The sequence below is a fragment of the Scardinius erythrophthalmus genome (genome assembly GCF_964197995.2).
Source record: "Scardinius erythrophthalmus genome assembly, chromosome: 14".
Classification (NCBI taxonomy): domain Eukaryota; kingdom Metazoa; phylum Chordata; class Actinopteri; order Cypriniformes; family Leuciscidae; genus Scardinius; species Scardinius erythrophthalmus.
Genome location: NC_138234.1, coordinates 16,568,702 through 16,592,324, shown reverse-complemented (window position 1 = coordinate 16,592,324; position 23,623 = coordinate 16,568,702). Strand labels below are relative to the sequence as shown.

Genomic DNA, 23,623 nt, shown 5'->3' with positions numbered 1-23,623 from the left:
GAAACTTAGCAAGTTGATCTTAGCTTTAAGTTGGTTTCGTTGTTGGTTGAAACAGACTATTTACTGGAGTAAAATAGTTAGGAAAATAAACTTGGAAGAAAATGAAAATAAAAGCGAGCGAAGGTTTCCTTGAAGGAAGGAAGGAAGCGTGGTATTCTTCTCTCTCTGGCAGACTGCAATGTTTTCAGAGTTACGCGGCATTTTGAAGGAGCTGAGCTCACGCCTCTTGAGGTGTATGACCCAATCGCCTGGGAGGGCGATGGCGACTACCTCCTGACGTTTTTGCGGAGGCTCACGCCCCCTTCTAACAGTTATGGAGAAGTTAAATTTGGTCCCAATATTAATAACACCGGAATTAATAAAAGAATGCGTCTTCGGAGATTTTGAGTTAAAGATTCACTACCGTTGAGATTTTTGGAAGAGAACAATACCGTGGACGACTATGTCATGATTTAAAGTCGTAAAGATATAAGATTTTTCACTATAACAAGCATTTCATTCTTTGAGTATATCATAAAACTAGGTTATAGCGGTCCGATTTATAAGGACCATCACATAAAACAAATACATTTCAAGAATACATTTGGAAAAGGGTGATTTTTGATCATAATGTCCGCACATCCGAGCTTCTCTGTGTGTGTAAAGGGGTACTGAAAGTTCACAGCTTGTGTGTCCGGTGCGTGAACTGCGTCTGCTCCCCCCCCCCCTCCTTTCTTTCCTGAGGGGGAAGACCAGTATGTATGTATGTATGTATGTGTGTTTGCCCTCAATGGACAAAGGATCATGCCTACATCACGAGAATACATTTTAAACATTTCACAGGATGATTTCGATCCATACAATGGTAGGATCTGTGTGTGTTTCCTTGTGTGTGTGTGCGGACAGTCTTGAGGGTTCGAGCACGGGATAGAGTCTATGTGTGTGCGCATTACTAGTGTTGATTGAATTAGTCCGGTAGATAATGCTCTGTTGTGCTGAGCTGTTAATCAGTGTCTCAACGATCTCCAGGGGGTGTAAAGATGGCAGACTCGTGATTCCAAGGAGGGCAATCGATGCATGCGCCATTTGGGTCCGCACGTCCTGCCTGGCGGCATTGTGAGACAATAGAGGTGTTTTGTGTATTAGAATTTGCGTTAATCTAATCAAGTCAGACAACGACAAATGGGGTTTGGTCACGAGGAGTTTGAGCAATTTTTAATTACATGCGCGGGCTGTCTCCTTTGTGTTACAATACTGAAGAACAAAGAGGTTGGTGTTTATTCTTGATTCTTCATTAATGATGCTGAAGGTCATTAAGGTTATAAAACTTCATCAGTGGTAATGGTGATGTGTTTTTGTTGTAGTTAGAACAGTCATAAGAGCTGTTAAATAACAGTTTAAATAGCAAATCATATATGGGACAAAATGGAGCCTAAAACTAAATTTTCTTTTTTTGCCTTTTACTTTAAAGCAGCATTTTTTTGTTTGTTTGTTTGTTTTTTACTGGATTTTTGGGGGATTTCCTGAATGTGTGGCGTGCTGCAAAAAAGGAAGTGAGACTGACCGGTTAGCTGTTTCTTTTTGCTGGTCGATCAGACAAACTCAGACTGATGATTCGTTCGTGTCGTCAAGTTTTAAACTCTTGTTGTTTGACCGACCCTCAAAGGGGTTCTGACCAATTAGACATTGTCTACAGTTTGGGCTCTCACATTAATCAACATATTATCTTCTTCCCACCCCTGCAGTGTACAATTCAGTCCTGATTTTTATAAACTATTCAAAAATTAGCCATAATGGCATGAATAATAAGTTGAACGGTTTAAGTCGCTAGACAGCACTATTTTTAGCAATTAAAGCAAATAAAGTTACTTTACCTGTGAATACTGTGTGAATCCATCAAAGGCTTTTCCCTGTTTGCCGTCTGGGACCCTACATAGGACAAACAGTTTTGAAACTGGATGGATATCTGATTTTTTAAAAAAAAATGCTTAAATATCAGAAGAAAATATAGGTAAATTAAATTATTACATCAGGGTAAATGTTTTATGATTTATAGAAAATTAAACCTTTCTTTCTTTCGTCTTAGATCTGATTGAAGAGAATGAGGAGAGTGAAGAACTGAGTGAAGTGGAGGAGAAACATAATCATGTCAAATCTGGAGAAAAATCTTTGAGCTGCTTGTGGAGTGAAAGTAATTTTCTATTGAAAAGAAGAGCCAAAAAATATTTTACCTGCCCTCAGTGTAGAAAGAGTTTTCCATACAAACAAAGTTTTGAACTTCACATGAAAATCCATGTTGGAGAGAAGCCATACACATGTGATCAGTGCGGGAAGAGTTTCACACTAAAAGGACGCCTTAATAAACACATGAAAATCCACACTGGAGAGAAGTCGCACAAATGTGATCAGTGCGGGAAGAGTTTCACACGAAAAGAGCACCTTAAAGAACACATGAAAATCCACACTGGAGAGAAGCCGTACACATGTGATCAGTGCGGGAACAGTTTCACAAAGAAAGCAGGCCTTAAGGAACACTTGAAAATCCACACTGGAGAGAAGCCGCACACATGTGATCAGTGCGGGAAGAGTTTCACACTAAAAGGACGCCTTAATAAACACATGAAAATCCACACTGGAGAGAAGCCATACACATGTGATCAATGTGGGAAGAGTTTCAGAAAGTCAGACTCTTTTAAATCACATCAGCATTCTCATTCTGGAGAAAGACCATTTATCTGTGATCAGTGCGGTAAAAACTTTGTTAGGGCAGAATACCTGAAGAACCACATGAAAGTTCACACAAAGGAGAAGCCTCATGTGTGTTATTTGTGTGGAAAGAGTTTTAGTGAACTGATTGCTTTAAAACTACACCAGAAAAGACACAGTGGTGTGAAGAATTATATGTGCTTTGATTGTGGGAATATCTTTTTTGATGAGTCTCAACTTAAACGACACCAGAGGATCCACACTGGAGAAAAACCTTACAAGTGTTCACACTGCGACAAGAGATTCCGTCAGTCAGAACATCTGAAAACACACGAGAGGGTTCACACTGGAGAGAAGCCTTTCACATGTGATCAGTGTGGGAAGAGTTTTGCACGAAAAGGACACTGTAAGAGTCACATGAAAATCCACACTGGAGAGAAGCCGTATCACTGCCTTCAGTGTGGGGAACCTTTCGCTTGGTTGAATTCTCTACTTAATCATACAAAAAACAAATGTCTAAAATCGGAGTAAGGAGTTCATCTTCAGATCCAGCAACACTACGTCCTCACCAAATGTGACAATGCATCAAGCAATATCTTCAGAATAAATCTGCCGTGACCAGCAGAGATGGAACAAAGAAACATTATCATCATTAACATCATTAAAGTTGTCAAGATGAACAAAGTTCCAGCGGTTTCAAATGTGTTTCAGATCAACTCAAAAAAATAAGTTTCTCCTAAAAGAGCAAAAAAACAAAAAACAAACAAATGACTATTGATTTTTATATTACTTGATCATGTTACTTTCTAAGACAGGAGAAAGGGTGTGCCGTAGAAGCATGTGCAGATATCAGAAGATAGAAACAAACCAATGGTGTTATGATTCCTGTATGTTTTTCACACGATTAACCCTGGGGCCCGTATGATGGTAGTTGAATAACTTCAGGGTTACAGGATTAGTTTCGAGTTGACAAAACCAAACCAATCCAACCAGGCTTTGTTGGTACCATGATGCTGATCATCAACTTTCTCTGTCAACTCAGGCTTTGATCCTGAGTTTTAGGAGTTCAGGTGTGACATCAGTAGCGAACAGCCAATCACATGCTGAGAAAGAGAGAATCTGCAATTCATTTCTCACAAGAGAAGAAGCATGATTCACTTCTCTCTTCTGGAGAATATTACGAGATTGAAAAATATTACAAATTTAAACAAATTTACACAGCAAGAAGAAAATAGCTGTCTATGAAAGAGTACAACTAAAAGAAAAAGTCTTGCTATATCAGTGCAATTAAAAGTTGTGAAGTTAGTTTATACAGTTGATAAAAGTATGAAGAGAATTGAACATTCAAGCTCACATGTAGTCATTAGCTTTATCTATTGATTCTAAAGCGTATTTATATTACCTTTATTTATTCATTTAAACTGTGTACTATTAATTGATAAACTAAAATTGTACATGTGTGATCGATTAAGGGTATGATAATTACATAAATATGATCTAAATCATACAATATTATTTTTATAAATAAGCATTACTAAAAGCCAGACGATTTTGTCTTTAAAAAAATCATTTGCTATGTGGTGACCTTTAATTTGGAGTAGAAACAGGTGGAGTGACTTTATCGCATCAGACATGTTACTTTGCTCACAGCTGATTGGTCCAAGTTTGGTCTGCAACCTCTAACCTGAAACATAACCTGCCCCGCACCAGGTTAACCTTGGAGCGTAAGTTACTATGGAGATGAACACTGCTAAAAGCCAAACCAATTTCATGGTGCCTAAAACCCAGGGTTGGCGCAATATAAACTGAAACATACCTGGCTAGCCACCTAAACTGGCTTAATGGTATAGGGCCCAGGATTAATATTTTTATAAATAAAGATTAGTTTTGATTGTGATCTGATTTCTGTATTTTATTAGGCTGAGTGCTTTGTTACACTTATAGTCATGTAATTTGACAATATGTAGTTTATAATTATGAAATGCAGATGCAAATAAAGTGTTATGAATAATTTTTGGTATTTTAATGTTTTAATTTCCCAACAGAGCTTCTGAACGCCTAATAACTTATATTTCACCTATATTTCAAACAACATTCACTGTTTTACCCTTCATATCCAGTGTCCTATAAAAACCCAAAATTAATTTTAAAGCATTTGTTCTATTCAGGTAATGTGGACCATTAACATTATGTGGAATCAGAACCGAACGGCACAGGTCAGCTCAATTTCAATGGCTTTTTACTAGCATGACAGTTTGCAAATAATTTAGTGTTATTTGTATATATTGTTGAGCTAATTATTCATTTAATATTCATTGTAATACAATTGCTGAGGTGTCTCTCGTCCATGAGCTGATCTGATATTTGCTACTGTAGTGAAGATGAACGTAACTTTTATTAAGCACAAAGTATTCCAGACTTTAAATAAATAATGATTTAAATGTTTAGAAAATTTGCGTTGTAAGAATGTACAGACTTCAGATATAAAAACACTGACTCGTTAGGTAATGTTTTCTCATAAAAAATCAGGCGATTTCCTTAGCCGCTAAGATTTCCTTAGCCGCGATTTCCTAAGAGGCTAACGTCAGACCTCTTCTCATTGAGATGTGGTCTGGGAACCACATGTTCATTTTCTCATATTTGAGGCGTGGTTTACGAATGCCCAGAGCCGTTTATTGGGCGCTACGAATGTCTATCAAATGCGCCTGTACATAGCTCATAGCCAATCGTTTCAATTATACCAGATGACTTATGTAGAACGACAGAAATTTGACGAGGAAGAAGACGATGGGTCAGAGATTTATGTGTACACGATGGCGTTAGGCTATTACTATCTAAGGCTGCATCGAACGGTAACTTCGAGTCTGCTGCCATGTTGGATCCAGATATAAATAAACTGCTTCGGTGTGTCGCATAGATGTTGTCATCGTCTTGCTGCTCCCTCCCCGTTCTGTGATTGGTCCCCTCGCTGAGGCGAAAATCTGGTCCATGGAATCCAGGCTGCCTAGCAGCGTGAATAAAATCACGCTGCACGCAAGGCAGCATGGGGAAACCCAGGCTACGATTTTCTATTAATTCAATAGAATTTGAGGGAATACCAATTTGCGGGCACATGACATCACTTTTTATGACTTCACAATCAATCCAATCATTTATATAGATCAGTGAGATGATGGCTGTGTTCGAAATTGCACACTATTATAGCCTACTACTCTTACTATTTCTGCAGAATCCAGTATGTACTATGTGTAGTATGCAAATTTTCTGTAGGCTATTTGTCAGTATCTGTTAAATGCAACTCAGAAACACTAAAATCGTTGTTTGGAATGGCATACATGCAACTTTTTTTTTTTTACAATGTGTATATTGTGAGTATGTGAGTTCTCTGTATCCATGGAATTTCCGGATTACCATACACTGGCTGAAATCTGATGTTTGCATCTGAAGACACTGCATGGGAGACTGTTTCCCGCAACACACTCATCTTTGTGAAGAGTGCGGCATGAGTGAACTGAGGTGGGAATAATTATAAATGTAGCCTAACACTTTTAGAAGTACATGTTACTGTACAGTACACACTGTGTTTCTGACAACACTATCATTAAATAAATTGTACTTCAATCTCTATGGCATGTTTCCGGGAAAAAAATGATTCAGTGATGCAAACAGAGTTCAATGTTTCAACAGAACATGAACATATAGTGTCGTTGTTCATTGTTCAAAGTCCATTTAGTGTTGATTCAAATCGGTTCAATAACTGCAAATTGAAACAATTAGGAAATGATCAATTTATATCAATAACCTTTGTATGCTGACAAAATATAGTCTATTTACCTAATACAGGGTTCACCAATCTCGGTCCTGGAGGGCCGGTGTCCTGCAGAGTTTAGCTCCAACCCCAATTAAACACACCTGAACCAGCTAATCAAGGTCTCACTAGGCATACTACAAACTTTCAAACAGGTGTGTTGGAGCTGGTTGGAGCTAAACTCTGCAGGGACAGCGGCCCTCCAGGACCGAGATTGGTGAACCCTGACCTAATATGTAGGGCATAATCTACCATAATCCTAAAATAATTATTTGTGATGTTATCCCATCTAATTAGTTATTTTATAATTGAAGTATTGCACACAGAAAGTGGTAGGTATGCCTGCAGTAATATTGTTACCTGCATCCTTACAATTATCCAGCCTAATAGTCAATTTGATTCAAACATGATAATTATATTTTTAGCTTTTTGTCAAACCAGTTAATTTATGTTATCATTAAGCACATTTTTATGTTACATTTTTGTTTTTGAGCATAATCAAATCAATTGATTTGAAGTGAAAAACATTTAATTTCACAGAATCAACTTGACTTTACACCAACAAACATAATTGTTATCCTCGGTCAAAATCGAGGGAACGAGGGGGTCTGTCCATAAACTTCCCTCGACCACTTCAAGTGGAACGCACTTCAAAATGGTGGCGGGGATTCCCCCGAGGGGAAGCGCTCAGGCAGGGAAGTTCGCAACTGCGAGTCTAAAAGTGGACTGGAACGCAGCATAGATGTGAACTTTGAATTGGAACCAGAGCCGGATTAACGCAAAGGCAAACTAGGCACGTGCCTAGGGCCCGATTGGCGGGATGGGGCCCAGACAGAGGGACCAAAAAAAAAAAAAAAAAAGTCCTATCTACAATTTATTTCAATATTTATTAGTTAACTAAAAATAGTGACGATGTTTATCTTAACCATAGACTGTTACATTACTGCAGTTAAACCAATGAATGTGTCCGTTACAAAGCGGGTGCCGGCTTCTGAAAGTACAGGTATGTGTAACGAACGCATCCATCAGGTGCTGCGAGGCAAAAGCCTAATAAGCACACAAAGAAGCACTGCTCAAAATGCAGGTGTGTGAGTTGTCGTCATCTATTTTGGAGTGATTGCAATGTATTCTAAATATAAACTTGTACTGTAGATCAGCGTCATTTCTGGAAAAATCATTCACCGCTTTATTACGAGTTTAAAAGAGCGCGAGCGTCATTAACGTGCCCAGACGCGACGCTTTGAATTTGCGCGTACAATGAATAACATAGCTGACTAGTAAAAAAGCTACAAAATTAAAAGACAAGACGTCTGTATTCTAAGTTAAAAAGCCAACACACTACAATATTTTTAAATGTTTCAAATAAAGGATCTCATATCTATGGGTCTATCTTCTAAATTCTGCTGCTGATTAGATTCCTGACATTACGCCAATAATATCAGTTTATATATTTTTTTTCTGCTCAGTAGCGATCGTGTTTTTCTCTTCCACTTGATTTGTGTATAACATATTTAAGGTAGCAATGCAATATAAAGCACATATGCTCATCTACTGAAGTGTGATTCTGGAACTGTGAATAAATTGAATAAAACAGCAAAATAACAACAACAACAACAATAACATCTTCATTAAACAAAAAAGAGATTACCTTAGATAAAGTTTGATTAATATGTACATACAGTACCGGTAAAAGTCTGGACCCATTACTATTTTTAATGTTTTTGATTATTATGCTCTACAAGCCTGCATTTATTTGATTAAAAATACAGAAAAAAAAGAAACAGGAATATTCAGCAAGGATGTGTTAAATATATAAAAAGTGATAGTGAAGACTTTTTTAAAACAACTTTTTAATAATCAAAAATCCTGAAAAAAAGTATCACAGGTTATAAAATAAATATTAAGCACCATTTCTAACATTTGATAATAAATCAGAATATTATAAAGTTTTCTGAAGGATCACGTGACACTAAATTCAGCTTTGCATCACAGAAATATAACGTATAGTAAAATAGAAAACCATTATTTTAAATTTTAATAATATTTCACTATATTATTTTTTCTGTATTTTTGATCAAATAAATCCAGGCGTGATGAGCATAAGAGACTTCTTTCAAAAACATTAAAAATAGTAATGTGTCCAAACTTATGTAGTACTGTGTAAGTAAAAATATACTGCTTTTAAAATTAAATGTTGTATAAAAAGGTTAGGAATCATATTTGTTTCAAGTGTTTTTTTATTGGGGGTGGGGGGCCTCCAACATGAATTTTGCCTAGGGCCTCCTAATGTCTAGAACCGGCCCTGATTGGAACAGTACTTGGGCAGCGACTGATAACGTTTCACAAGTACAGACAAGAAACGGCCTTATTCTTTAGTCGTGTTTTCATGATTTTCGCCTCGCATTGATGACGTCACCGCTAACGCCATCACTGCGCCGATTCTCTTCTTGATATGAGGTAAGCAGTTCACGGTCAGTGGGTAAGCGTTTCGTATTAGTTTGAAGGTACCCCCGGGAGCCGCCATTGGCTAACAAGCCTTCACCTGCTGTTAGCATCCCATTGACTTCCATTCATTTTGGCGTCACTTTGACAGCGAATAACTTTACATCTGAGGCGTTTAAAGACTCCATTTGTCCATTATTTATTTCTAAAGAAACACGACAATCAGGGCCGGTTCTAGACATTAGGAGGCCCTAGGCAAAATTCATGTTGGAGGCCCCCCACCCCCAATAAAAAAACACTTGAAACAAATATGATTCCTAACCTTTTTATACAACATTTAATTTTAAAAGCAGTATATTTTTACTTACACAGTACTACATAAGTTTGGACACATTACTATTTTTAATGTTTTTGAAAGAAGTCTCTTATGCTCATCACGCCTGGATTTATTTGATCAAAAATACAGAAAAAATAATATAGTGAAATATTATTAAAATTTAAAATAATGGTTTTCTATTTTACTATACGTTATATTTCTGTGATGCAAAGCTGAATTTAGTGTCACGTGATCCTTCAGAAAACTTTATAATATTCTGATTTATTATCAAATGTTAGAAATGGTGCTTAATATTTATTTTATAACCTGTGATACTTTTTTTCAGGATTTTTGATTATTAAAAAGTTGTTTTAAAAAAGTCTTCACTATCACTTTTTATATATTTAACACATCCTTGCTGAATATTCCTGTTTCTTTTTTTTCTGTATTTTTAATCAAATAAATGCAGGCTTGTAGAGCATAATAATCAAAAACATTAAAAATAGTAATGGGTCCAGACTTTTACCGGTACTGTATGTACATATTAATCAAACTTTATCTAAGGTAATCTCTTTTTTGTTTAATGAAGATGTTATTGTTGTTGTTGTTGTTATTTTGCTGTTTTATTCAATTTATTCACAGTTCCAGAATCACACTTCAGTAGATGAGCATATGTGCTTTATATTGCATTGCTACCTTAAATATGTTATACACAAATCAAGTGGAAGAGAAAAACACGATCGCTACTGAGCAGAAAAAAAATATATAAACTGATATTATTGGCGTAATGTCAGGAATCTAATCAGCAGCAGAATTTAGAAGATAGACCCATAGATATGAGATCCTTTATTTGAAACATTTAAAAATATTGTAGTGTGTTGGCTTTTTAACTTAGAATACAGACGTCTTGTCTTTTAATTTTGTAGCTTTTTTACTAGTCAGCTATGTTATTCATTGTACGCGCAAATTCAAAGCGTCGCGTCTGGGCACGTTAATGACGCTCGCGCTCTTTTAAACTCGTAATAAAGCGGTGAATGATTTTTCCAGAAATGACGCTGATCTACAGTACAAGTTTATATTTAGAATACATTGCAATCACTCCAAAATAGATGACGACAACTCACACACCTGCATTTTGAGCAGTGCTTCTTTGTGTGCTTATTAGGCTTTTGCCTCGCAGCACCTGATGGATGCGTTCGTTACACATACCTGTACTTTCAGAAGCCGGCACCCGCTTTGTAACGGACACATTCATTGGTTTAACTGCAGTAATGTAACAGTCTATGGTTAAGATAAACATCGTCACTATTTTTAGTTAACTAATAAATATTGAAATAAATTGTAGATAGGACTTTTTTTTTTTTTTTTTTGGTCCCTCTGTCTGGGCCCCATCCCGCCAATCGGGCCCTAGGCACGTGCCTAGTTTGCCTTTGCGTTAATCCGGCTCTGACGACAATGTATAAAAGGCTCCATTACCTTGTATCTTACGTTATGGCCCCGTAGAAGCAGTTTTTGTAAAAGTAGGCTAACGATTGCGTCAAAACCATGCGACTCTCTGGAAATTACCGTAGAGACAGGAAGAGAAGCTCGCGGGCAATTTGGGGGACGCGGAGGCATAAAGTCCGATAAAGTCAAAGGAGAAGCCCATAGAGAGTCATGACGTTGCTCCTGCTCCTAGCTCATGGACAGCTCCTTCTCACACTCTCCGTCTCTGCAAGATTCGGAAGGGAATGGTTCCGATTTCGTCTGGCACAGCTGCTAGAAAACTTACAACTGTCAGGCAGGCTGCCACGTCACATCCCCGTCGTCAAGCTCAGTTTGAGTCTGCGCAGTACGCCTGGCAATCAGGAAATGACTGCTCCTTATGTGCTTCAACTTCTCTCCGTTGAAACCTATGGGGTCGCTGTGTCCAGTTTATATACTGTCTATGTTCACGGTGCTTCGTATATTTATACAATTAACTTATATACATATAAAACAGTATTCAAAGCAACATTTTACAGTCTCATTTCTGTATTGTTTTCATCTGATACAGAGCTATTTTGTGCGTTTTTTTCTGGCGTCGGCTGACTGAAATAAACATCATGTAACATTAGCCTAGCAGCAAATGAGGAACTAAAGTTAAATTAGTAATTCGTCTGTTTTTGTATGTTAGTCTGTATGATTATTTAGATGTTTGGAGCAGGGAGGGGTCGCTTAATGTTACTTGATCCAAAAAGAAAAGAAAAGAAAAAAAAGTTAAAGTATGATCTGTGTTGGGAATTAATGAGAATCGATCTCGAGAACGACGATATTCACCACGGAGACGGAACCTTTTAAATCCATAACACGAGGTAAATAAATATTTTATAAGCTTACATTTTTTTTTTGACATTGTAAATATTAAAATATTATTTGGTTGTGCATGCTCTAACAGTTTACAGCAACAAGTTTATTAGCTATTTTTATTACTGTAAATGTAAAAATGTGTTGTAAATCGAACTATATTTAGGTTCATATGGACATATGCTGCTGTATGGTAGTTATTATAACTGTTAATGAAACGATATCTCCCTGATACGACTTAATAAGTGGGAGTATCACAATAAACAATAGCCTCAAGTGTAAAAAAAAAAAGATAATAATGTTAAAAAATAGATTGACCAACATGTAGCCTAGAATACGTGAACAAATTAAATAACTTAACATTTGATAGTTGGATAGATAAAGACAAACAACATTTTTGAAGTTTGAGAAGGAATGAAAATATTCATTTGATAACTCATTTATGTTTGTTTTTACAGTTCTGCTCCTCACCTTCAATGAAGCTTCTTCCACAGCATTTAAACCAATAAATGCTGGAATACACATTATTCTACAAGTGCAGAAGATAGAGTTTGCGTATGAACATTGAAAACATGAATGATCCAGAGCCCTGCAGATTAAAACAGGAAAACACAGAAGAACAAAGAGCTCACCCAGAACCCTGCAGAATAAAGCAGGAAGACACTGAAGAACAAAGAGCTGATCTAGAACCATGCAGAATAAAGCAGGAAGACACTGAAGAACTAAGAGCTAATCTAGAGCCCTGCAGAATAAAGCTGGAAGACAGTGAAGAACAAAGAGCTGATCTAGAACCCTGCAGAATAAAGCTGGAAGACACTGAAGAACAAAGAGATAATCTAGAAAACTGCAGAATAAAGCTGGAAGCCACTGAAGAACAAAGAGCTGATCTAGAACCCTGCAGAATAAAGCTGGAAGACACTGAAAAACAAATAGGTTGGTGCTTATTGATTTTTCAATAAGGTTCTAAAACCTCAAGTAGTTCATTAGATTTAGTGCAGTTAGAAAAGTCTTAAGAGCTATGAAATAATCATAGTTAAAGGTGCTCTAAGTGATGTTGGGTGACGTCACTTCATGTTGACGTTCAGAATATTGTCAAACAAAAAGGAGGCTGGCTAGACCCTCCCTCCTCCTCATCCGCGCACTAACCCCCCAAATCCTTCTTGTCAGTTATTGGCTGGAACAGTTTATGTTTCGTGGTGCGGGTTAGCCCAGTTTGGTTTTGTTGCCGTTTGTGGAGCCTGGGGTGTCTACAGAGATTGTGTTTTTTTTTTTACAGTGTGTTCAGGGGACAGGCAGCTAGCAGATAGTGAGGAGATGTTTGCTTTATGTGACAAAAAAATGTTTGGCTTAAAAAACGCGTGACATCGCTTAGAGCACCTAAAAGGGGCTATGTTCACTATGTTCCATGTATGCAAGCAAATTTAGTAAGGGTCACAGGTGAGTTGGGCTGCAAGATATATAGTTTTAGCATCAATAATTTGGTTGCATGAGAAAATTAACTAAATACAAAACAAGTACATATTTATTCTTTTTGGAAGCCGGGTTTAATTGTAAATCCATCCCCTTCATTAGTTATAGGAACCAGCAACCAGGGTGGTTTTCCCTTTAGGCCATTTTCCTGGTTTTGTCACATCATTGGGGCTGTGATTCACATCGCCAGTAGGAACTCTGAAGTGACATATTAGTTGGCTGACAGCGACTCCATTTAAAGGGTTAATTCACCCAAAAATTCTAATTCTGTCATTAAATAGCCTACTCTCATTTCGTTCCAAACCCATAAACCCTCCTCTTTGGGAACAAAAATAAAGATATTTTTGATGAAATCTGAGAGCTTTCTGTCCCTCCATTGACAGCTACACAACACTTTGATGCTTCAAAAAGTTCATAAAGCGATTGTTAAACTAATCCATATGAATTGAATGGTTTAGTAATTTTTTTTTTGATGAACAGATCACACATCAGTTGTGGTAAATGAAAGTAATTTATGACAGAATTAAACATTTTGGGTGAACTATACCTTTAAAGTGTAAGTTGCAGGTAAAATTTTTCACGAATGAAATGCAATAAACATAAAGATAAGAACCGCCCACCACTGTTTTGTATGTTTTTCATACCAAAATGCTGAATATAATATGAAAAGTTGGTACTTTTTAGTGGTTTTAAGCACTCCCTCTCCCTTCCACTAGGCTGGGCGTGACGTCATAAGAGGAACTCAAAGCCTAGAGTCACTGTAGTCTAATGGCAAGTAGGCTAGCAGTTATATTCAAATAACTCAATTGTAAACATAATCGTGTGTGCTGGCTTCAAGAGGACCGTGATCCCGCCTGAAATGAGAGTAAGCTATTCGCAAAACAAACAGGTTCAGGCAGCATGCACGCAAAGTTAAACCGAACTTTTATTTTGACGGGTTGCCGTGAAGACCTTTGAAAACAGCGCGCGCATCACTCGTGCTTCAGTGTGTGTGTGTGTGTGTGTGTGTGTGTGTGTGTGTGTGTGTGTGTGTGTGTGAGGTAAATGACACCGCGCGTCTGCGCCATTCATTCACACAGAGACAAAGAGCATGCAATGTTAATACTTAAATAGTATTTCTGCAGTTTAATATACACAGACACTCGTGGTATATATCGGCTACAGTGCTCATAGTAATAAAAGTTAGTCTGGAGCCCCGTGCTTAGATAAACATGGAAGCGACTTAACGCAGCTGCCTATTACTGGGTACCGGATATACCCGGTACTACAGAAATGCTGGTAACGTCACATTTTCAGTACCGAAGTACCGGTACTTTGACAACGCTAGTTTCCCACCTCCTCAGTCTCCCAGTCGTTCTCCATAATCGAGCCACAAACAGTAGGAGTCTAGCGGAGTATGGTTGCAACTTCCTTCTATGACGTCATCGCCCAGTTGCTGTAAAAACGCGCTACCTTGAAGAAACCCCAATAAATGTTATTTTAACGCATTTTAAGACAGAAATGTTTACATATATACATATTGAGCACTTAATTTACACATTAATTGGTTGTGGTGGTTAACCTGCAACTTACACTTTAAGCGTGGCATTCAACAACAATACCAACTTGAGGATTGTGGATGCCGTGATCATGGAGCTGTGATTTTGTTGTGTGACGTGGTTTTTTGTGATTACAGAGATTACATGATTGAAAGAGCTAAAAGGAGGGCTAAGAGACAAATCTCTCACAACAACTTTCAATGCTACATCTCATCTAGGCTCTAAAGAACACAATGCAGTAGACAAAGGCAACAGGTCAATGCTGTTTCAGTTTTTGTGGTGTAGGTATATGTAAACTGCATGTTAGCTTTTTGAAAATAATGGCTGCCGGAGTTTTGGCATGTGTTCGGCCAATCAGTGTACACTTGTGTCTCTGGTAGCTCCTATTGTGCTGGGTTTGACCCTACTCTGCAGTAGGAGCTAATTTTAGTCCCCCCAAAAGGCGGTGCCGGCCCGAGTTTTTGGAGGCCCTAAGCAGAATTTGATTTGGGGGCCCCCTCCCACCACGCGGAGTCACTTGTGCTTGACGATTATTGACACAAATGTCACGCTTTAGTGTTATATTATAAATTACTACAATGAGGTTATGTATTAATACAAAATAAATACTTAATAAAAAATAGATACTTAAATAAAAAAGTTTTAACTTTGTCTTTACTCTTTTACTAACTCTTTGAAACTTCTGAAAACAAACTGTCTCAAAACATATTAAATAAATTATTTGCAAAATATCCTCCAACGTTTTGCAACACTTTGCAGTTTGAATGATGTCTTGTATGAACATGACGGAGTATGTTTTTATGTTTCCACTGTTCGATCGCGCCCGCGCCACACACACACACAACATATTCCAGCATTGCAATCTTGACATCGCACGTGTTCATTATAGCCGTAATAAAATATGATAATAAAATAGTCACCCTAACATATAAAAATTACACTGCTCTGTTTAAATAATCAGTAGTACAATTTGTACCATTCAGCGTAAGCACTGCTCCACTGTGGTAGCTCCTATTGTGCTGGGTTTGACCCTGTTTCCAAGCTCATTTTTGCACATGTGAAGAGGATGATTTTTTTCTGTCGATATTGGAACGTGAGTGAAGTACAAATAAGCCTATAATAAAGAATAGTTTAACATCCAAATACATCGCAAATGTTGAAACATTTTGATTCTAATGAGAGAGATACGTGAGCCCAACGCCGCTTACTTTCACTTTCGCTTTAAATTATTTCATTTTGGCTTGTTTATAGTTATTTTTTTATTCTTGTTCTGTTCTGAATATCATTAAATTTAAAGGATAAATCATTGATTTAAATGTCAATCATGTAAGGCAAATCAAATTTCTGTGACATGGCTTAACATTACTGTGACTGCGCACGAATTGTCTATGCTCGCGAGTTGTCTAGTTTATGCGCATTACTCAAACACTGGCAGACACAGCAGCAGTTGTAGGCAGGTATATTGATCATGAAATCTGAATTTTCTTGTCTTGAATTATTCATTCATTCATTCATTCATTCATTCATTCATTCATGTCACTTGTTTAAGTTAATTAATATGTAAAAAAATAATAAATAAAAACTCGATTGGGGGCCCCAAGCAACCGCTTAGTTCGCCTATGCCTCGGGCCAGCCCTGCCAAAAGGCATGACAATAACTAAAACATGCCAAAAAGCAAGGCTGGGTGCTAATCCTATACTCTAGCGTGTCTACACATCGACGGCGGCTGAGTCTAATCCTATACCCTAGTGCGTCTACACATTGACGTCGGCTGAGTCTAATCCTATACTCTAGCGCATCTACATATCGACGTCGACTGAGTGCTAATCCTATACACTAGCGCGTCTACACATCGACGTCGGCTGGGTGCTAATCCTATACTCTAGCGCGTCTACATATCTACGTCAGCTGAGTCTAATCCTATACTCTAGCGCGTCTACATATCTACGTCAGCTGAGTCTAATCCTATACTCTAGCGCGTCTACACATAGACGGCGGCTGGGAGCTAATACCTGTTCCCCTAACTAGCTTACTTCCTGTGCAGGAATAATCGACACACAGACCTCAGCAAATGTCCTTTAAATGCTTTAATCACGGCCGGAGGATCTCTCGAGCAGTTCTCAGAGAATCTCCCCCAAGAAGAAGCAAGGCCGGATGATCTCATACAAATTCCATTGAGAATCCCTCCAGCTAAAAGAATACAACAGTTTTTATAGAATAAGGAGGTATGGCAAAAATGTCATGCTGCATTACATAATTTCCCCACAATTTGACTGGTTTTCATAGACAAACCCTGCTAGGTAAAGCGAACTTTGTTTTAATGATTACTTCATTGTTAATCACAAGCTTCAAATTTAGTCATCTGGTTTCAATTCCCATATTTGTAATTTTACACTCACACCTGTCTGGATTCAGGCCGCATCATAGCACTGAAACTGCGCTCGTTAAAATCACAAATGATTTACTTTTAGCTTCTGACCAAGGCTGTATCTCAATATTAGTTTTACTTGATCTTAGTGCTGCGTTCGATACTATAGATCATACAATACTCTTAGATCGACTACAAAATTATACTGGTGTTCAAGGACAAGCATTAAGCTGGTTTAGATCGTATTTATCTGACCGCTACCATTTTGTTTATTTAAATGGAGAAAAATCTATCATAACTCCAGTAAACTATGGAGTGCCGCAGGGATCTGTGTTAGGCCCTCTATTATTCTCAATATATATGCTACCACTTGGAAATATTATAAGGAAACATGGAATTAGTTTCCATTGTTATGCTGATGACACTCAAATCTATATTTCATCACGGCCAGATGAAAACGCTAAATTATCCAAATTGACAGAGTGTGTTAAAGATATAAAAGATTGGATGACGCATAATTTTCTTTTATTAAATCCAGACAAGACAGAGGTACTACTTATCGGTTCAAAAAACCACCCACAAAACCTCTCACAATACAACTTTAACATAGTAGGATGTCCTGTTACTTCATCCTCTACAGTAAAAGACCTGGGTGTTATATTAGACTGCAACCTGTCTTTTGAAAATCATATTTCATATGTTACAAGAACAGCCTTTTTCCACCTTAGAAACATTGCTAAGCTACGTAATATGCTATCAGTTTCTGACGCAGAAAAGTTAGTTCATGCATTCATGACCTCGAGACTAGATTACTGTAATGCGTTATTAGCCGGTTGTCCTGCATCCTTAATAAACAAGCTACAGTTAGTCCAAAATGCCGCCGCTAGAGTTCTAACTAGATCAAGAAAATATGATCATATAACACCGATTTTATCATCCCTACATTGGTTACCTATAAAGTCCCGTATTAATTACAAGGTATTGCTACTGACTTATAAAGCCCTAAACGGCTTAGCTCCAGTCTATTTAACCGATCTTCTATCGCCCTATAATCCATCGCGCTCTTTAAGGTCACTAAATTCGAGGCTTTTGGTCATACCTAGGATATCCAGATCCACCAAAGGAGGGAGAGCATTTTCACATTTAGCACCAAAACTCTGGAATAGTCTTCCGGATACTGTTCGTTGCTCAGACTCGCTCTCCCAGTTTAAAACTAGATTAAAGACGCATCTCTTCAGCCAGGCATTCATATAATACTTTTAATCCTACAGTTAAATCCGACCTCTAGTTCATAAACGCCAGAGGAGAACTGGCCCCCGACTGAGCCCGGGTTCTCCCAAGGTTTTTTTTTTTCTCCATTAGGTCACCTGATGGAGTTTTTCGGTTCCTTGCCACTGTTGCCTTTGGCTTGCTCAGTTGGGGATATTTGGGGATATTTAATTGAATTAATCAATCAACGATACTATTGATCAGCATTACCGAACGTAGACGTTCCACTAGAAACAAACATTGATGTATTGTTCTAATTTATTACTGTGAAGCTGCTTTGATACAACCTGTGTTGTGAAAAGCGCTATATAAATAAACTTGACTTGACTTGACTTAAAGCTCACGCTCGATCGGCCCAAAGTCCGGCATCCGACCAGCGCGGAAGGTCCTTACGCGTTACTGTCTTTTCTGAAGGCAAAGTATTTTTTTATTAAATGCAATACATTTAAAGGGGGGGTGAAATGCTCATTTTCACTCAATCTCCTGTTAATCTTGAGTACCTATAGAGTAGTATTGCATCCTTCATATCTCCAAAAAGTCTTTAGTTTTATTATATTTATAAAAGAAAGATAGGCTGTACCGAGTCTTTCCGGAAAAAAACGAGCGGCTGGAGGCGGGCCGTATGGAGCTAGTGTCAAGCTAGTAACAACACACAGAGACATTTGTAGCAGTTTTACTCACCGAACCTTTATCATTGTGACTGCTCGATCCTTAAGCATTAGACGATCTGCAAATCCGTCGATCTGGGCTTTGTTTATAAAACAATCATCGTCGAAATGCAGGGAACAAACAGTCTACACAACTCCGTTTATGCTCAGGAAAAACAAACTCCATCCACTGGTCCCTTAATGCTGTTATTTTTGGTAATCTGTGCAGGGTTGTCTTGCCCTGGCAACCAAAAACACACTTCTTTGGTGACATTTCGCTCTCTCGCTCTGGTCAGTGAATGTCTCTACTCTCGAGTGCGCGCGCTCTTCCGGGAGAAGTGCCCTTAGAACCCATATAAGGAAATTCCGCACCATCTTACGTAACATAGACCCATACTCGAAAAAAACTTTCAGAAACTTTTGACAAACCAGAAGGAGTATTTTTGGAACAAAAATACTCCTTCAAACGTACAACTTAGTTTTTGAAACTTTGTCCATGTTTAGCATGGGAATCCAACTCTTTAACAGTGTAAAAAACTCAGTATGCATGAAATAGCATTTCACCCCCCCTTTAAATATGTATTCTCTCGTTATTTCATCTGACTCCATAAATGAAAAGGTTTTAATGATATCTGTGCATCATTAAATGTGAGCGAATGTTTGAATGTTTCGTATTTGTTAAAATATTATAATGTTATTTTTTCCATCTTTGTTGATTAGGAAAAGTGAACAGCACAAATAAGATGGGATGCATCGGGAGTCAGACGATTTGACCACTTCAATAAATTTCGTTTTGTAAAAGGCCTCTTTCAAACGAATTTCGTTTTGTATAAATTGTATTTTAATTTTAATAATTTTTTCATCAACCAATTGCCTGAATTTTGACATGATGGGCGCTGGCATGCCGTGGTCACTTGCATTGAAATCTCATAAATTAACCGAAACTCAGTGTAGGCTATGCCTCACAGACATGACAAATATAAATAAAACTTGAAATTTCTTTAAACGAAACAATTAAAAACTAAAGAAATGGGCTACTCACTGATTAGGCTAAGTAATCCATGATGTGCATTTCTCTCTAGGCGCGTTCATACGGAGATGCGATCATCAATTTCAGTAAACGAAACAATTCAAAACGAAAAGAAATAAACTAGCCTACTGTAATCCATGATGTGCATTTCTCTCTATCGTTCACTATGGAGATGGCGATCGTCAATTTCATTAAACGAAACAATTCAAAACGAAAAGAAATATAGTCTGATTTATCAATGGTGTGCATTTCTCTATAGCGTTCACTACAGAGATGGCGATCGTCAATTTCTTTAAACAAAACAATTCAAAACGAAAAGAAAAAGGCCACTCTCTAATTGTGTAATGATGTGCATTTCCCTCTATAGGCGCGTTCACTACGGAGATGGCGATCGTCAACTTCCATCTTTGCAGAAAAGTTTTATTAATAAAAATCAATGGACACGCATCACCGGATTACAAAGGCACTTCTTGCTTGTTGAATGCACACAGATATTATGTTGAATAATAGGGGGATCGGGCTCATAAAAACAGTTAATGCCGTCGGCCAGACTCAGACACAACGTGCACAGGTTGGGCTTGATTTTTTTTTTTTTTTTTTTGCCCGATCTGGCATTCAGTTTCTGAATGGTGTAGCCTGGCACAAGCCAACAGTTTGGTGACCGTCTGAGCCCTTATGTCATAATTTTTAATTAGTCATGGTAATACCGTATACCCCGGTAAAATAGGGAGGAGGTTTGACGGTATCAAAATTCGAATACCGCCCAAGCCTAATGTTAGGCCTAAAAAGAGAAATAAGATTAGATGTTAGAAACAACATGGTTAGTTTAATATACAGTTTACTAATTTATCTATTAAAAATCCACCACACAAGTTGAGGCTAAGCTATAAGTGTGAAAACATAAGATGGTTTGAGGTGTACTGTCACCTGTGGTTAAAGGCATTGATTTTTGCCACTAACGATATCAAAACTTCATGCCCCTCCAAAAAGTAAAGACATAATGAAAAAAAAAAAGAAAAGACTAATATGAGCAGGTAATGTCTTCAACTGTTGTTTTGATTCATTGAAAACAAATGTACAATAAATAATGATAAAAAAGTGAGGCAATGCTGTCATTTGATATAACGATATATATATATATAAATAAAGGTTAAAATTATTATTATTATTATTATTATTCCCATGACAGTAATAGCCATATATTGTAAAATAAATGAAAATGAATATTTCATAAGTAAATAATTTAACCTATTGTGGGAAATAATAATCTTTATACTCTAGCACTATACAGTCGACAACTGGCTTTGAGACGGACAAAGTCTCGTCCCTTTCCCTATAACACTATCAAAGTGTTTAGTAATCTTCACCAATTAACATGCTCTGCAGCATTAACTAGACAGACTCCAGACAATGCCTTCGAATATGCTTTAATCACAGCCGAAGGATCTCAGACAAATTTCAGAGATAATCCCACCAGCAGAAAGAATACAACAGTTTTTATAGAATAGGAGCATGGCAAAAATGACATTATACATTACATAATTTCCCTACAATTTGATTGGTTCTTCATATGCAAACCCTTCTGTTACTAGGTAGAAGCAAACTTAGATCTCAAATCAGTAAAAAAATGGAAAAGGTTAGAAGTTCAGTTGATTACTCAATATGTCATGTGAGACTATTCTCGACAGTATATTTTTGATATTGTCTGGTCAGCATCTCAGAATTTTACACTGGTTTCGACACAATCTTCAGAGTACATTTTGTTCAATTGTTATATGTTAGGCCTAAAGGAGAAGTAAGGTTAGATGTTTGGATTATGATTAGTTTGATATACAGTTTACTATTTTATTCATTAGAAATCCATCACAGGTGCCAACTACGTTGCATGCTAAACTCACAACACATTCAGAGATGGAGTTCAATGCATTCATTCATTGTGAAATAATCCGCTCTGAGCTGTGGAAAATACCGATCACAAGCTGATTGCCTGAACAAAGTGCGCTCTTCATTTTGAAACACAGTGCAAACAGACTATATGCTTATTTATATGGTTTAGGGGTGCGCCGATCCGATATTCGGTATCGGTATTAGTCCGATACTGGCCAAAATCACTGGATCGGATATTGCATGAATCGCGGGAGTATAACCCGATCCGATACGATCACGTCCCTTAGTCCTAAATTGTCATACAAAGGCTTAACAACACCTGAGAGACATGCCGTAAAGAGAGATGAGCAACACGCATCACGCAGGGTTGCCAGATTTTCACATACAAATCCCGCCCGCGTTTCGGGGTGGGAGAGACCGTACTTTCCGTAGAGTTTCACGGTACTTTCTCCCGGATGCCTGTTAGATCACAACACTGGAGTAGAGAGCACTACTGTTCAGATATTAAAACTGTTAAAAGGCTCAAACTAATTGCATAATATAACACTACGCATCAATATCTCTTCCCTTTGTGCTTTGAACTTTTCAATGCGAAGTGCTGTCGCTGTGCACTGTGACTCCATGTCGCTTCAAGCGCATCATTCTGCGCACGAAATGCGCATAAGCGTTTCTTGCCGCTTGGAGCCTTTCATATTACAATACTTTTGAGCAACGAAAGTTTATTGATAGCTTTAGTTGTTCTGTCCTATCTATCATATGTTGCTGCTTCATTAAAAAGCTGCGCTTAAAATTTTAAAAGAAATGTTTTTTAATTATATAGTAGCCTATATATTTTGTCCTTTTTTTGTTTTAGTTAGTAAAATAATGTTTAAGTCAAGCTTAAAAGCCTTTCTCAAAAGAATAATCACAGTCTCTTCCCCACAGTCAAGCATACAGATACAGTTTATTAGGTAATTCAGCACTTTTTTGAATTATTATTTTAGTATCGGATTGGTACTCTGTATCGGCCAATACTGAATCCCAGGTATCGGAATCGGTATCGGAGGCAAAAAAGGCGGATCGTGCCACCCCTAATATGGTTGACCCTGACTAAAGATTTATCTTTTTGACTAGTATTCGTATAAACGACCACTAATCACAATGGTTTTAATTTAATTACTTAAATATACTGGTGAGAGTACTAAACCATAATGAGCCTTTAATAAAGCCATAATGTATAGCCAATTTAAGCCTTAAAGTCGCCATGAACCGGAAGTTACAAACAACTTTTCTCCAGTGTTTTGATGTATTTCCAAATGAAACGAAATATTGAACAGAGGGCATGGTTTTACTCATAGCAGACCAACAGTTTGAGGGGAGTTGCCACACCCTCATAGCACATGACGAGAAGAGAAGTCGTTTCGAGGGGGGAGGGAAGGATAACATATTTGATTAAAGAATATATGGGCACATGAATTTTTAAAAATTAATGAAGTGCACAGATAAATCATTTGTAATAAACACTAGGGCTGTCACTTTTGAGAAAAATCTAATTCAAACAGATATCGAATATCAAGCAATGTATTCGAATATATTCGAATATCTACGAGTAAAATGAAGTTAACGAACAACTTTGATTCATTGCGCGAAAAAGCCGCTCGCCGGAGATGTGTTAAAAGATAGCGGAGTGCATTCATGATTAGGCTACTGGTATAATAATCCTCCTGGCGCTGGGTCTGAGTGAGTAATGTACTCTCTTACCTTTGTTCATTGATTAACATTAATGACACTTTAAGACCAGGCGCTGCGGACAGAGACGCGATCTGACACGCGTCGCATTTTCTCACATCTCTACGTTC

General features: G+C 37.6%; 1 protein-coding gene across 6 annotated transcripts in view; it reads left to right on the top strand.

Annotated features, from left to right (window-relative positions):
* Positions 1–7,138: 7,138 nt before the first annotated feature.
* Positions 7,139–23,623, top strand: part of LOC308702542 (uncharacterized protein) — a 32,427-nt gene continuing 15,942 nt past the window's right edge. For 2 of the 6 annotated variants that reach the window (XM_081385471.1, XM_081385469.1), the window contains exons 1-3: positions 8,805–8,950; positions 11,407–11,584; positions 12,035–12,509. In XM_081385471.1, the coding sequence (XP_081241597.1) occupies positions 12,134–12,509 (376 nt within the window). In that variant the 5' untranslated portion in view covers positions 8,805–8,950; positions 11,407–11,584; positions 12,035–12,133. Of the gene's footprint in view, positions 7,261–8,804; positions 8,951–11,093; positions 11,585–12,034; positions 12,510–14,721; positions 14,840–23,623 lie in introns of those variants that run through there. The other 4 variants (XR_014031620.1, XM_081385473.1, XM_081385470.1 and 1 more) reach the window with 4 other exon arrangements.